This window comes from Pelophylax lessonae (assembly GCF_965119305.1).
Source record: "Pelophylax lessonae genome assembly, chromosome: 1".
Taxonomy (NCBI): domain Eukaryota; kingdom Metazoa; phylum Chordata; class Amphibia; order Anura; family Ranidae; genus Pelophylax; species Pelophylax lessonae.
The window spans coordinates 305,355,081-305,371,131 of NC_138768.1; the positions used below are offsets into that span (position 1 = coordinate 305,355,081).

At 41.8% G+C, this 16,051-nt stretch overlaps 1 protein-coding gene across 1 annotated transcript in view; it reads right to left on the minus strand.

Annotated features, from left to right (window-relative positions):
- MED13L (mediator complex subunit 13L) overlaps positions 1 to 16,051 on the minus strand; it is a 310,651-nt gene that overhangs the window by 135,516 nt on the left and 159,084 nt on the right. The window contains exons 3-9 of the mRNA XM_082258705.1: positions 15,802 to 15,886; positions 9,428 to 9,511; positions 7,815 to 7,960; positions 7,159 to 7,350; positions 6,132 to 6,320; positions 4,821 to 4,986; positions 4,183 to 4,281 (exon numbers count right to left, since the gene is read on the minus strand). Of these exons, the coding sequence (XP_082114831.1) occupies positions 4,183 to 4,281; positions 4,821 to 4,986; positions 6,132 to 6,320; positions 7,159 to 7,350; positions 7,815 to 7,960; positions 9,428 to 9,511; positions 15,802 to 15,886 (961 nt within the window). The remainder of the gene's footprint in view (positions 1 to 4,182; positions 4,282 to 4,820; positions 4,987 to 6,131; positions 6,321 to 7,158; positions 7,351 to 7,814; positions 7,961 to 9,427; positions 9,512 to 15,801; positions 15,887 to 16,051) is intronic.

A 16,051-nucleotide genomic window follows, 5' to 3' on the forward strand; every position in this document is an offset into this window, starting at 1 on the left:
TTAACCAAATCATGAAGCGAGGAATAACCGCCTTCTCAGACCCTGCCGGCCAAGGGGGCTGTATCCAAAGATGCATCACAAATGTACTGTAGCCCCTGGATCAACTGATATACCAGCTCAGGAGGGTTTTGACCCCCTTCCAGATCCTGGTGTAACATTTTTGCCCATTCCGTTAAAGTCAGGGATACCAAGGTGATAGCAAACAACGGCCTCAACATTGAACCTGCCACAGTGAAAAGGTAATGGACCAAAGCCTCAGCTTTCTTGTCCACAGCATCCTTAAAAGGATGGAGAATCCTCCTCCGGCAAAACTGTGGCCTTATTTGGACTGGAAACCTGAGAGTCCACAGACGGTGGAACCGTTAGTTACTTCAGGAGAGACTCTTCAAAGGGATATCGCCTAGCGAAATGCTTAGGTATTCCACCACAAGAGCCAGCGCATCCACGGCGCTGTATATAGCAAAAGAAGGATCGTGTACCCAATAGAACTCACAACCCCAGAGCTGGAGAGCACGAAACAGCCTGCCACACTGCGATCAAAGAGGAAGCGCGATCAAAGAGGAAGAGCTGACACTGACACTAGAGGCCACGGCAGCACATCACCGCATCAGACTACAAGAAAATAGCCGCCGCTATTTTCAATGGGAAACCCAAAACATGGCCACTGGACTACACAAACATGGCCGCCGAAGCCAGTGAACACCATCCACGCCATAATGGCGGCACAATGCAGGCTGCACGGAACCCAGGTCCCCAGGGAAGAAAGAATCTACCAGGGAGGGTGACACAAACTTGGCCGATATGACTGATATTTCTGCCTCCTGAGGGGAGGGGAGGGGAGGGGAGGGGAGGGGAGGGGGGGAATGGGGATTAGAGTGCCGCCTGATTACACAGGACAGGGTTCTTCTGCTTACCTGGCACAGGTACTGTCATATGAAGTCCCGCCTCCTGGACCGCATGCTTTAGTGTTTGAAGCTGATGGTGGCCATTTCCCTTAGTCTGGCTGATCTCCCATTGGCGGCCATGTTTGTGTAGTGGGATGAGGTCACTATTTTACGTTAGTCAGTCAGGTCCAACCGTCCCTGGAGGTCACCCGCGTCCACCCCAAAGAAAACCACTAAAACGGGGAGAGGGGGGACTGTACTTAACCTTCCATGGTGCGGGTAATGCTCCAGACTGAACTATTCGCCACCGAAGTAGGAGAGCTGTCGGCCAAGGAACCGCTGCGACTCAGACCCAAGCCCGGTTGTATGCGACCCTGCGAAATGTTTAACTCGTGGGCCAGCCTCTGTCTGTGAGGCTATGTCGCGGCCGACCTAGCGTGTAGCTGCAGTCTGCTCTGGGGGGACCACTGGATCTAGATTATCCAGCCCAGACCAGCAGTTAATTGTAGATCTCGAGAGAGAAAAAACAAAAAAATATTTAAGGAAGGAGAAAATTGCTAGGACAAGAGATCCCAGTCGGAAGCCTAGGTCCTTACCCCTGACTAGACAGATTAAAAACTGATTACCTAGAGCAGAGAGGGGGGTTATATATCAGCTGAGGAGAGCCCATGGGCGTAGCCAGGTGTTTTTGTTCTACCTAGTTCTACTCCTGGAGGAAGCAATATAACCCAGTAGTTATGATTTATGGAGCGCTGTGTCCGTCGATGAAGCAAAGAGAAATTTTATTTTATTTTTACATGCTTGTAAAAGCAACCCAGTGGCTCAAAAAAAAAAAAAAAAAAAAAAAAACGGTACCAGGGTGATTTCTGAAGCTGCAGGCATCATCCCAGCATAACCACTTAAAGTCCAGCGATGCAATAGCAGCCCCGATCATGTTCTTGGGTCCCGTGATGGTGCTTCTGGCTCCTCCTCTTCGGTGAGTGTCCCCACAGAAAGCCACTTGCTATGGGGGAACTTGTGCGGGCTTGATACCAAGCTTTCTTGTCTGCTTCTATAGGCACAGACAGCATGGCTCAGCCCTGGCACCATGGTCACAAAATGTGATCAACATTGGCTCCCGCTGCAACCGATCTGCCCTGTGAGGAGAGAGAGAGTATGGAGAGAGCCATTGCTCTCAGGCACAGCACTGGATTGAAATCGGGCTCAGGTAAGTATAAGGGGGGCGAGGGGCAGATTCTGTAGCACAAAGTTTTAGAACCACTTTAATGTTTACCTAGTAGCAAGTATTCATTCATACCTTTGTCTGCATTTATACATATTGTATTATAGAAGAATTCCAGGCATGGTAAATTTTTACATAGTTACATTAGTCCAACTTGGACCTATTTACCTATGTATAAACCATACCTGGTCAATGCCCCTGGAAGCTGGAAAATGAAGTGCTACTCCAGTTATCTCCACTTGCTTCCGAGTCCTGTGCTGAACAGTCAGCCTGAAGCTGGTGGTGGCAGTGCTGGAGAAAGCAGTGATTAGAACCTTGACCTGTTACCACTAGAGGAAGGCACACTGAGATTTAAGTGTGCTATAATGTGCAAGTTCACATAGCATACTTGCACATTATGGTGAGAGCCCACCTCGTACACAATTTAGCTCTACTTCAAGATAAAATAGAAATGCACTGGAACGCACATATACAGCACATTATGGTAAGGACAATTAAAATGCAAGTTGTAACACACACTAATCGCAAGAAAAAAAAAAAGTATGGATCCAGCAATTAGTGTCTATTTGTATGTAAAAACATATTGCTCTACGTAGAGTCGTTTTTATTCCTGATAAAAAAAAAATAAATAAAAAATAACTACACAACATTCCAGGGATAAACAATTACAACAGTCTTGTTAATTTTTATATAAAAAAAAAGATGAAAATTCAAAAATATTTTTCAAACCTATTTATAATGTTAACCAAACCCTCTTAACCGGTTGCCGACCGCCGCACGACTATATACTGCGGCGGTCAGCCCCGGCCAGGCAGAGTGACGTATCGGTACGTCACTCGCCTGTCACTGACTTGCGAGCCTATCGCGGGCGGGCGCGCGCCCGCCGAGGCGCGCGCCCGCCGCGGCTCGTTCACAGGCAAGTCAGTGCGTGTGACCGGCGGACTCGATGTCCGCCAGTCACACTGCGATCGCTCCTGTGAAGGGAGAAAGACAGAGCAGCTTGTGTAAACAAGCTGCCTGTCAGTTCTCCCTGTGTAAAAGTAAAGATCTGACCGTTCTACTATGTAGAACGGTGGATCTTTGCTTTTACACCAATAGGAATGTCCCTACACAGTAGAAAGCACGCCCCTAGGACACACTTAACCCCTCCCTGTCCAATAAAGTTAACCCCTTCCCTGCCAGTGTCATTTTTGCAGTAACAGTGCATATGTATAGCACTGATTACTGCAGTAATGTCACTGGTAACCCCAAAAGTGTCAAAAATGTCAGTCAAGGGTCCGATCTGTCCGCCGCAATGTCGCAGTACCGAAAAAAAAATCGCAGATCGCCGCCATTACGCGTTAAAAAAAAAAACACCAAAAATGACAAAAATCTTTCTCTTTGTTAGTAAACGCGATAACTTTTGCGCAAACCAATCAAAATACGCTTTTTGCGATTTTTTTTACCAAACATAGGTAGCATAAAAGAAATTGGCCGAAAAATTTTAAAAAATTTTGATTTTTACTTTTTTTTTTGGGGAATTTCATATAAAAAAATGTGAAAAATATTGTTATTTTTGCAAAATTTACGCTCTTTTTTTGTTTATAGCGCGTGATCAAAAAATCGCACAGGTGATCAAATACCACCAAAAGAAAGCTCTGTTTGTGGGAAAAAAAGGACGTCAAATTCGTTTAGGTACAGCGTCGCACGACCGCGCAATTGTCCGTTAAAGTCACGCAGTAAAAAATCGCAAAAAAACCCCTGGTCCTTTAGCAGCCAAATCCTCCGGGGCTTAAGTGGTTAAATGGGATGTTGGGGATAAATGTGTATGTAATGTGTGATTCAAGTCACAATAAAAATGTTATGTCCTGATTTTATCTAAATTTTTAAGACACTTATTACCTGCTAACTGGGGTGTACTGCCAGGATGTAAAGAGGTGTGTAATAAAATAAAATGTAGAGTACAATTACACTTGTTTTATATCAGAAAATAAATGTAGATATACAATATGAAGAAAGGTGAAATACTTTAGAAACACTCCAAAACATAGAAGCTCACAGGGTGCCTGAACATGATCATATAAACACAGTCCTCACCTTGAGCATAAACAGTTAACCCTCTGGGTAGGATCCACAAAATCCCAATTTGTTCTACTCACTGGTGCCTCTTCTTCCTGCTGGTTGGCACCAGATACCCTTTTGTAACAGAGAACAAAAGGGAGAAAATTTCAAACTCCTTGTAAACAAAAGCAACTGTAGGTTACAAATAACATTGCTTCCATTGCAAGCATCAGAAACGTGATTTTAATCTAAATTGTAATTATATGCAACTAGATTTCACAGTGCTACTCACTTGCAAGGTGGGTAAGTCCCCAAGCATGTCCAACATAACTGTCCCTCTGCCTGAAGCATTACCAATCATATTCAAAGATTACTGGCTGTGCAAAAGTAACCTCTTTCAGGCATTGTATTTGTGAGAGAAATCAAGGAGCCTACAGTGAGAGCAGCTAGGAATAGATCCTTTGATTACAAATAGTTAAGTAAAAAGCGACCCTAGATCTCTAGGTTGTTGACAAGCAGAAATGTTCTGGACTGGCACAATACAACGTCGCCTGGATGAAAAGCTGAAGCTCTGAGAGTCAGGTTGTGTTGCCTGTAAAATCTCAAGGTTTATTTTTTCAATCATAATTAGAGTGTACTTTTTAAAAAACTTTCCAAACAGAAAACAGACATACCTTGATGGGTTTCTGTTTACAATGCATTCCCTCCATACTCTGTGTGTCATGTGACTTCGCAACTTTAAATAGCTCCTTCCAGCACGCTTTGGACTGTGCCTTGTATGGCTGGCAATGTCCGCTGTTGCCTGGCTGTTCCCATTTGCCGACAATGGCCTAAAATCTCCTGGAAAAAAAAATTGACATGTAAAGTTTGCTATACATGACAGAAAAGATTATCAAGCTATAACGTGCAAATCTGCCCTTCCTTGTAAATGACTGTACACCTATTCCATTGTTTTCACAAAGAAAAATATCTTACATTTTAAAAAATGGCCAGCAGAGGGAGCCAAAGAATGTAGAAATGTACATTCCATGAACTTACAAAAAAAAAAAAAAAACTGTAGTTTTCTTTTAACAATCACTGGTTTCTGAATGAACAAGGAAACCAGATACAGCTTCAAATTACAATTTAGTGCAGTTTTAAATTTTCATGACTGCCGTCGCAACAATGGGGCTAACGTGTTGCTAAGCTTAAAGCGTATCTAAACCTAAATACGTAAGACACTGCAGCTGATCAGTCCTTAGGTGTAGTGGCTGAACTTGTGTTCTTTCAGGGTTGGTTTCTTTTTATTTTCACCTGGTGATCCTGCAAGTAGCACACTTCCTGTCTTATGCTAGGTTCATACCTGTGCATTTGTTAGTGCGTTTTCAGAGAGGCAGGAACACATGACAAACGATCAAACAAGATTTCCTACGAGTTCTGTTCACATCTATACCGTTTACTGCATTGCATTTTTTGGAAGAGGTGCAGGGACTTTTTTCATGCAGAAAGGTGTTTTGGTGTCCTCATCCTTTAATTGAACTGTATTGAAAATGCATGTACATGTGCTTTTTGTGCATTTTTTAAGACTGAGTTTATCAGTCTCCTCCTCCGAAAACCTTGCATGAACGTGCACAAAAAGGGATCAAAAACGTGCTGTAAAAATGTCAACCACGTTGGACTGGTGTGGGGGAGAACATTGCTTGTACTTTCAGTTCACTCAGTAAGTGAAAGGACACTGCATTTCTTGCAAGAGCAACAGGTAATTTATGTACATACTGTATATATTCTTAGCCTGAAAAATGAAAGTAATGCAATCATCACATATAAGGACTGGCAAGATGCAAAATATTCATTTTTTTTGTTCTTGAGTTTAAATAACCTTTAAGTAAAACAAACTGGATTTAATCTCTATAAGCAGTATGTGTGTTTCTGGATTATCAATGTTTTATTTTTCAACCGTTTTTACATAAAAGGTCATGCAACACCTTTCACATTATCACTCTTACCAGGTACAGTCTGATCTGGTGAAGTTGGTGGAGTAAGGGGCATTCTACATGGGCTGGGGTCTTTAGTAGCAGCTGTGTTTTGCTGTATTGTTGTGGTATTATGCACAGAGGCTCCAGTGCTGGGTGGAACAGGCAGATCACTATGCGCTATAAGAACAAATGCTGAGGGGTACACCATCCGAACACCACCTAACAAACGGGGGAGAAAAAAAAAAGTTATATTTCATTGCTTGTCTACATTATTTGCCAGTAAGAGTTAATTATTTTTAAAGCTGGATTCACACTTCCCCGTTTTCTTGTGGACTGCATTCACATATGTTGTCGCAAATTAACATGTTGCGTTAAGGCAGCCCACTCATTTTGAATAGAATGGGTTGCCAATGCATAGGAACGGACAAAAAAATGAACATACAGATTTTTTTCAGATGCACTGCATTTCAGCACACAGTAGTGTATTACTGTGCACTGTAAGACTGGCCATACATGAGTCTTTTTTTTCTTTATACCTGCAGATTGCATGAAAGAAAATTACTTCATTCATACACTCGAAGTAGATGGGGAAATTCTCCCACTGCGCTATTGTATTCAGACAGAGGCAGGGCTGTTTGGGAGAAAATTTTCCAACAGGCTACTTGTACACAAGCCAATCAACCGATGAACTGATGTACAGCCAACCTGCCCAAACATGCATCTAAATTCAGATGTTCCCTGCTGAACCAGCCAAATTTCGATCCATGTACTGTATGGCCAGGTTAAGTCACAGCTGGGTGGTCTATGAAGGTTAAGGTGAGTTTCAAAATAAATGGCACACAATGTGCTAATGCACATGAGGTGATTTAACATGTAGTAAAGCACTAGAATGCATTTTGATTCTTCTTTGCATGTTTTAACGTGAACTTTAACACACATTAAAATTTTATGATAAAACATTATATAACACACGTGATTTATACCAGAATTAAAACTATACGACAAAACCTTAAAGTCTAGCATCTATAAATCTGTAGTCTCAACAATAGCTCCTTACCCACAATTACTTCCACTGCTGCAGGAAAGTCATCATCATAAAGCATTTCCTGATCTTCCTGTTCCTTTCTGGCAGACAACACAGTAGGGTAGAAAGGTCGCCATTCCTCCAGAAGTTTGCGGGTGGTGGGGTCAGAGGTTTTAGAAGCATGCCCAGTTAGGGTACCACTCAATCCATAAGGGCTCAGGATCACTGATAAAAAAAAAAAAAAAAAAAAAGAAAAGTGATATATTAAAGCCACTTTCTATGTATTTCGCAATTAAGTAGGCATATATATTGATTCATAAAATTAGCAACACATTCAACCTTCCCTTGGCTGGAAAGACAGTGTTACCATTCTATTTTATGTAGACTAGCGCAAAGGTTGATTCTGTGTTACAGGTTTTTAAGACGGTGGTGGGAGATCCCTCCTACCACCTGTACAAATATAAAAGGCTTTACTGGGCTTTATACTGAACTATACTCTCCACCTTGAATATCCAAGAGAGATACAAATTCTGGCACCAGTTCATCCAAAACTGAAATCTTTGTTTTACGTGGAACTCTTTTTTTAGGACTAGACCGCTTTGTTTACCATTCTACCCAACAATATACAAAGAGATGACTTTACAAAGTAGTCCTTTGGGTGAAAGGGACACGGTCTCAGCCGAGCTCACCTTGGCATGGTGTGTGGGACGTCTGAGCCAGGTGGAGATGATGTTGGTTGATGAGATACACGGGCTGGTGTTGAGCAATCTCCACACTTGTGCAAACACTGCTTTCTCCATGGAGAAAAAAGGTAAATGAGCAGGAGAGGTTCTCGCTGAGGACAAAAAGGAAAGGCCCATAGTTATTGAAAAACTCACTGCTGCTTAGTACCTGTCCTCAACTCATCCCTCTTAGGGGGATTCTATTGTATAATCACCTGAAGTGTAGGGAGAAATAAATAGCAGATAAGACAGCTGTCTGGGGAAATAATGATACCTTCCACAACTGTCAGACTAATAATATATCTACGCAGAACACAATATCCACATATAAAGAAGTACAAGGCACAGTAGCCATGGACAGCTTTTTTATGGTACTATATTCACTGAATAGAGGAAAGGGGAGGCCATGAATAATGCTGACACAGTAGTCTGTCCAGATACAGCGAGGTCTTACGTATTTTCACCAATGTATTGTTTCTTGGTGAAGAATTCACACAATACTGAATTTCTCTATGAAATCCTAAAATCACGTTCAGCTTTATCAGCTTAAAGACAAAAGTGGGCTTGTCTGGTTACATGTTCTCAAAGGTGCTTCATGTAGCCCCGGGGAAATCTTGCTATTCCAGCAAGGGCACGTGAACAGACATACTGTAGTTGGGGGTTAGATTGGCTGGAATAATCAGAATCACTCTCTGCATGCAGGGAGATAGATGGGAGGGGGATGCTGTCCTAATGACATCATGCCAGGAACTTGTCGACTTAAACCAGGTTGCCATAGCAACAGCTAATGTCTCCATGTCAGCCTATGCATAATTACAACACTGAGGAGGAAAACACATGTATGCGCACTGATACACACAAAGTAGCAGACTGCAAAATGAGAACATACTTTGATTCTTACACCAATCAGAAGACAGAAAAGAGAAACGGAGGGAAATGTAGGTTTTCCTCAAAATTTATGGAGCTCCACACAACTCTGCATTGCACACTGGCAGGAAGACAAACACTATAAGCGCCACTCAACACAATAGTGTCTCTATCACATCAACTCTTATAAAAATGTCATACTAATATATACACAAGGGAAGGTGCTGCAACATTTATCGTGTTTAGATGTGCTGATCCCTTCACAACCAAAACCCTTCAGACAGTGACATTTATCAACAAAATATTTGACATCTGAATGCTTGCTGGAGAAAAAGGCCTGTCAGTGGACAAACTTCAATCTATATACAGTATTTCAATTTTACTTGATTCATGCATGCAGCAAGCAGATAAGAAAAAAGCCAAATATTTCCCATAATTACAGCAGCTTTGGATATGTATTTTTCAAGAACAAGATCTAATAAGACAGAAAAGAATATTAGGATTGTGACTTATTTTACATCTGATTAAGCATGGCATTTATACTAAAGAACATAAAATAAACTCTAGCATCAGAAGCCACGACTGCTTGTGTGCTTCTTGGGAACCTCTGCAGAGCAGGCTGGACAACAAAAGTGTATACCATCAGAGCGGATAACAGACATCTTCCACAAGGGCAAGCCTACAGAACCTTCTCTTAGAAGCCTGGTATTTACCTTTTGGACAGGTTTTTTTCCTCCCTCTCACAAGGCTTCACAAACCATTTTCCAATTCGCACAAAACTTTTATCCAGCAAACATCTAGAAAGGATAAAATATAGTAAAGTCATATTTTGAGAGAACTTTTATCAGAACAAAAATGACTAGCTACAATGAATCCCATCGCGAACACAATAAGTCGTTTTTTTTTTCTGGCTGCGCCCTAATTATAGTGCTTAGATTGCATAGATCATTTCTTCCCTAAATTTTAATAACTAGACGTTATAAAAATGCCAGTAGCATCACTGTGTTAAAAATGTAAGTGTTTTTTTTTTTGCATTAGCCTTTTTTCTTTTTCTTTTCAGCGTCAGCTTTTTTTTTTTTTTTGCAAAACGCCAATTAGCCACGCTTACCGGCATTACATTGTTTTTACAGCTCAAAAACTCTCAAGACCCACTAGTTCAGGGTTTTTTTCCAGCCAGAAAATGCTCTAGCCAAAAATGCTGATAAAAGTCTGTGTGCATGGACACCTAAACATGCTGAGGAGTTTACAGGCTGTAGAAAAAAAAATGCCAGAAGCCAAAAACAGCAGCTGTAAAAATGTCCAGTGTGCATGAGGCCTAAGGCGCCATGCACACTAGCTTAAAAAAATGCTCCTAGCAGCAGCTTTTGAGCATTTTTTTGTTCTGCCTCTAGAAGCAAAATAGTGTTATCCTATGTGTCCATGCACACTATTTTAATCTTGAAGCGTTTATGAAACTCCAGCGGTTAGCCCTGGTTCGCACCAGTGTGGCTTGGAAATCAAGCTTCTTCAGCTTTATTTCAAAGTCGCAGATCAGTGCGATTTGGACCTCCAATTTCATTGTGGCTTGCGACTTCATTTAACAGAAATCTATGCACATCACAATGAAATACCAAAAAAGTAGTGCAGAAACATTTTTCAAAGTTGCTGCAACTTGAGTCGCAACAATTTGAACAGTTCTATTGCCGACAATAGTGTGTCACTTTTAACCTTTTAAAATCGTATAACAAATCGCACCAGTGTGAACCAGGACTTAAAAGCAGGGAAAAAAAGGTGTGTGTGTGTGTGTGTGTTTTGGGAGAGATTTGCCGGCAGAAAAAAGCACTGAACGCTCCTAAACTTGGTCGCCGAAGTCCTTAACAACCAGTAAATAGCTGTGTCCTTAACAATGGATGACTCATACGCTGTTCCCTGCTGACAGCTGAATGTAAATAAAAAAGGATGCTGGCAATTAAAAGGAAAGAAAAAAAAAAAGTGCATGCCCCCCCCCCAATTCTAGGTCAAAAAGCAAGCGCCCCCCTTCCTTCCTGAACCATAACAGGCCACATGCCCTCAACATGGGGGGGGGGGCGCGCACCTCTGATCCTGCCCACCCTCATGTGAATGAGTAGGGACCCCCACACAGTTTTTATTTGTTAATACCAGCGTTCTTTTGTTTACATTCAGCTGTCAGCGGGCAATTTCGCTGACAGTGTTGAGACATCAGTTGTAAAGGATGCGGGCCCGGATTTACAGCCCGCTATACACACCAGTCAGCACAAAAAACTGAATAATTGCTGGCAAAAATGTGAAAGGGCCTTTTATATCTGTGCATTGCAGTAGCACACAGAAATGCACCATACACACGTTAATGTGTTGGGGTGGCATTGAAAATGAATAGCTCTACAATGCACAAAGGGAACATGCATGTTTTGCAGCGCATAGCAACACACAGTAATGTACTACAGCATGTTGAAGTGCACTACGTTAACAAAAATGGTGCAGGTCTGATTTCTAGTCAATTGTGGTGCGCTAGCAGTCCCTGTACATTAAACTGCGACACATGCCCATTAACATCTGTGTGTTGAACATACTCATAACAGATTGTCTTGATGTAAATGAGGCCTAAGGAACGCTAAGGAGGACAATGAAGCACAAAGCAGCTGAAGACACTAGAGCATGAGGTACAGATTTACAACAGCAGTGTTTGAAAAGTGTGTCCTTGAAAAAAAAAAAATAACCAATAATATTTTTCCCAAATGTCTTTAGGGGACTTACAGGTAAATGAATACTGGGATTTTCTAAAAATTTTAATGTTTACAAATGTTTAAATCTATGGAATTATGGAAAACATGACCTCTATAAGAGGGACCCCCCTGGGGGTAGTCTTGAGAAATAGTAAAAAATTAATGAGATGTGGGCCCCCTAATGAGGTCACTAGAATATGACGCGAGGAGTGACTTCTGTTGAGGTCACTAGAATAGGACACGGGGGGTGACACAAGGTCATTTAAGTGTTTTAAGAGCAGTGACCCCTAACAAAGTTACAGGTGTTTGATGTGAGATTTAACCCTAAATTAAATCACTAATGGGTGATGTTGGGTAAATCCACTATAAATTCACTTGAGTATGTGTGAGGTGACATCTAATAAAGTCCCAAAACTGTGATAGGTGTGTGATATGCAAATGGAAGCTACAGCTGCCCAAACGTAAGCTGCAACTAAGCTCATTGAAAGCTCACATCAAACATTGGGCCAGCAGAGCCTTCATCTACCTTGTTCATTAGCATTTAAAGGAATTATGTGCAGAGGCAATACAGAAGCTGCCATTGAAGTCCACCCTATGAAAATTCTGGTTGACTATCATATTTATTCTCTGGCTTCAGTACTTTCTCAATTACTAACCATGAAAAGGATGCATCCACTAAAATCTGTTCAGTTAAAACACTTTTCCTGATTAGTAACTCACAATATTAGAGTCACTAGGTCAGCCAGAGAACTAGCATTTTCAGAAGCAATGTACACATTTCTCTTGACAGGTATTTTTTTTGGAATAAACTGGAATAAAAGGCATATTTGAGCTAAGACTGTGCCGGATCAACATTTTGATGCAATTTTTACAATAAAACAGCAGAAGACTGTGGCTTTGGCATTCTTCTGCATATTGCTGTGGGGCAAATGAGATCAGAGACAAGCGTCCATCACTTCTGCATTGCTGGTATGCATAGGGGTAAGGAGTACCCTTATCTTTGCAGTATATGATGTGAGAAATGTGCCCTCTACCAAGGTTGCTGAGAAGTGGCCCACAGTGAAGATTACTAGGGTGTGAGATGTGGATCCTAGTGAGGTCAATCCATAAATGGGGCATGGCTGCCTCATACCTCAGTAACGTTACTTACTACTAGATGGCCGGAGTTTAAAAATGACTGCCCCTAGAATGTATGTATGAGGGATCAATAAGCTTAAAATCAGATGCTGCATGTTGTCACAAATGTCTGTTCGAACTAACCACAATGCATTTATATGCTCATACAAACAGTAGTAAGGGAAAAAAAAGAAAGAAATCAAAGTGTGCCTGGAAAGAAATACTAATTTGGCAGGCAACAGATCAAACATTGCAAACCTAAATAATCTACCCCTCATTTAAATTTCCATTGTGGTAAATTTTCCATGTTAATATTAACTCCAGCTATGGTATATTTTTTTAGACTGGGCCAATATAAATATGTACAGTATCTTACAAATGTGAGTAAACCCCTCACATTTATGTAAATATTTTATTATATCTTTTCATGTGACAAACGCTGAAGAAATGACACTTTGCTACAATGTCAAGTAGTGAGTGTACAGCTTGTATAACAGTGTAAATTTGCTGTCCCCTCAAAATAAGACACACAGCCATTAATGTCTAAACTGCTGCCAACAAAAGTGAGTACACCCCCAAGTGGAAATGTCCAAATTAGGGCCCAAAGTGTCAATATTTTGTGTGGCCACCATTATTTTACAGCACTGCCTTAACCCTCTTGGAGATGGTTTTCACCAGATCTTCACAGGTTGCCACTGGAGTCCTCTTCCACTCCTCCATGATGACATCACGGAGCTGGTGGATGTTAGAGACCTTGCGCTCCTAGACCTTCCATTTGAGAATGCCCCACAGATGCTCAATAGGGTTTAGGTCTGGAGACATGCTTGGCCAGTCCATCACCTTTACCCTCCACTTCTTTGGCAAGGCAGTTGTTGTCTTGGAGGTGTCTTTAAGATCGTTATGTTGGAATACTGCCCTGTGTACCAGTCTCTGAAGGGAGGGGATCATGCTCTGCTTCAGTATGTCACAGTACATGTTGGCATTCATGGCTCCCTTAATGAACTGTAGCTCCACAGTGCTGGCAGCACTCATACAGCCCCAGACCATGACACTCCCACCACCATGCTTGACTGAAGGCAAGACACACTTATCTTTGTACGCCTCACCTCATTGCCGCCACACACGCTTGATACCATCTGAAACAAATACGTTTATCTTGGTCTCATTAGACCAGGGGTGGTCCGGCCCCCCGTGCAGCTGAATCTGTGTCTCTCAGCTGATCTGTCAGAATGGAGCCCATTCTTCCTGTATAGTTTCAGCTCTGTTCCGACAGTCTGAGTGAGTCCCAGGCGAAGTGATATCAAATGCACTCCGCCTGTGACCAATACAGGAAACATTGCCTCTTCCTCCAGCGCGGCCCCGCTGCTAGCCAGCACTTGCCGTCAGCAGTACTCACAGCAGTACCAGCCAGCTGTACCCACGAGCAGTACCCGCCAGCAGTTCTTTTCAAAACTTACCACCACAAAGAGTCGACTGCGCTCCAGACTGACCGACGCAAACCTGGAAAACCAGTTGCGAGCAGCAACATCATCAATACCAGCTAACATCACACACCTCAAAGAGAAGCAGTTGCAGCCATCACATTAGGGGTGAGTTAATTTAAATGTTTGACCAAATATAACAGGCACATTTTTAAGTTGATAATTTTGTACGGCCCCCGAATGATTTTATAAATACCCAAATGGCCCTTGGCAGAAAAAAGGTTCCCCACCCCTGCATGGTTCCAGTAATGTCCTTAGTCTGCTTGTCTTCAGCAAACTGTTTGCGGGCCCTGATGAAGGGGGGACACCCCAAAACGCGTAAGCATTTTTTTGGAGGTCTACATCCTTCCACGGCCTGCGGCAGCTGAGGATGCCCAGTGGAGACCCCTGGTGGTCCCTCATTGCTTATTGCTCGTGTTTCATAATCGTTTTGTGAGTATAATTGGTATACATGTCTATTACAATAAATTGTTTTAAAGATAATGCGCTAGGCTGGTGCGCCCTCTGTCCATTTCTCTTTTCCGGTTCCGAGTGGAACCTGTCCTGTTAAACCGTTGTATGGTCTTGGCCTCCATGCTGCAGCTCAGTTTCAGGGTATTGGCAATCTTCTTATAGCCTAGGCCATCTTTATGTAGAGCAAAAAAAATAAAAATCTTTTTTTTTTTTTTTTCCCGGATTTTCAGAGTTCTTTGCCATGAGGTGTTGAACTTCCAGTGACCAGTATGAGAGAGTGAGAGTGATAACACCAAATTTAACACACCTGCGACCTTGTAACACGACATCGGGGAGGGAAATGGCTAATTGGGCCCAATTTGGACATTTTAACTAAGGGGTGTACTCACATTTGTTATTAGCGGTTTAGACATTAATGGCTGCATGTTGAGTTATTTTGAGGGGACATCAAATTTACACAGTTATACAAGCTGTACACTCACTACTTTAGATTATAGCAAAGTGACATTTCTTCAGTGTTGTCACATGAAAAGATATAATAAAATATTTATAAAATTTGGAGGGTGTACTCACTTCTGTGAGGTACTGTAAATACTATACCCAGCCAATGTCACTGGAAGCTGAAAACCACTGAAGGAGCCACGGCTACTCCAGTGATCTCCACTTGCTTCCAGGTCCTGTGCTGAGCTGCCAGCCTGATGTATTCTGAACATGGGCGCCATTTAGAGAATTTGCAAAGCATTCTTTGATTGGACAAGGTGGCGTGCACAGCATCACCGCCCCTTCTCTCCACTTGACCAATCAATCACAGAATGCTTTGTATTTATTCAGAAAAGATAAAAGTATTCTCTGAATGGCACGTGGGCTGGGCAGCCGACCTCCTGTGTTTACAATGCATCAGGCCAGCCGTTCAGCACAGAATTCGGAAACAAGTGAAGAACACTGACGTAGTGGTGTCTACTTCAGTGACTAGCAGATGGACCAATGTAACTATGCCAAAAAATAACAAAGCTAGAATTGATCTTTAAAAACTATTATGTCACGAGTATAAATTTATACAATAAACCTAATCAACATGAAAAGTGATATAATATATATATATATATATATATATATATATATATATATATATATATATATATATCTCCACTAGTATTTCTAATCTGTGAGGAGGTTCTCACAGTTACCTTTGATTTTATACTTGTCTGGCAGTATCTACCCAGCTATTCATATGCTGTGATCAGTGATCTATCCAGCTATTCATATGCTGTGATCAGTGATCGAATATATTCCCAATGTAAGCAAATATCTTACCTTTCCAAAAGATTGTGAATGGCCTTGAAGAGTAGAGTTCGACACTCATAGGAAAGCCCATTTTCCCACAGTCCCTCTTCCTGCACTGCAAAAGAAAAGTAGACTAGCATCAATTCAAACATAGTATCAATGCATAAAATTGTGCATTAAATTAAGGAAGGGTTAGTGATCGCAAAATGATCCTCAATTCTATCACAAAAAAATGTTGATTTATGACCTTGTTGGGCTTACTAAAAACAGGACAAAGTGA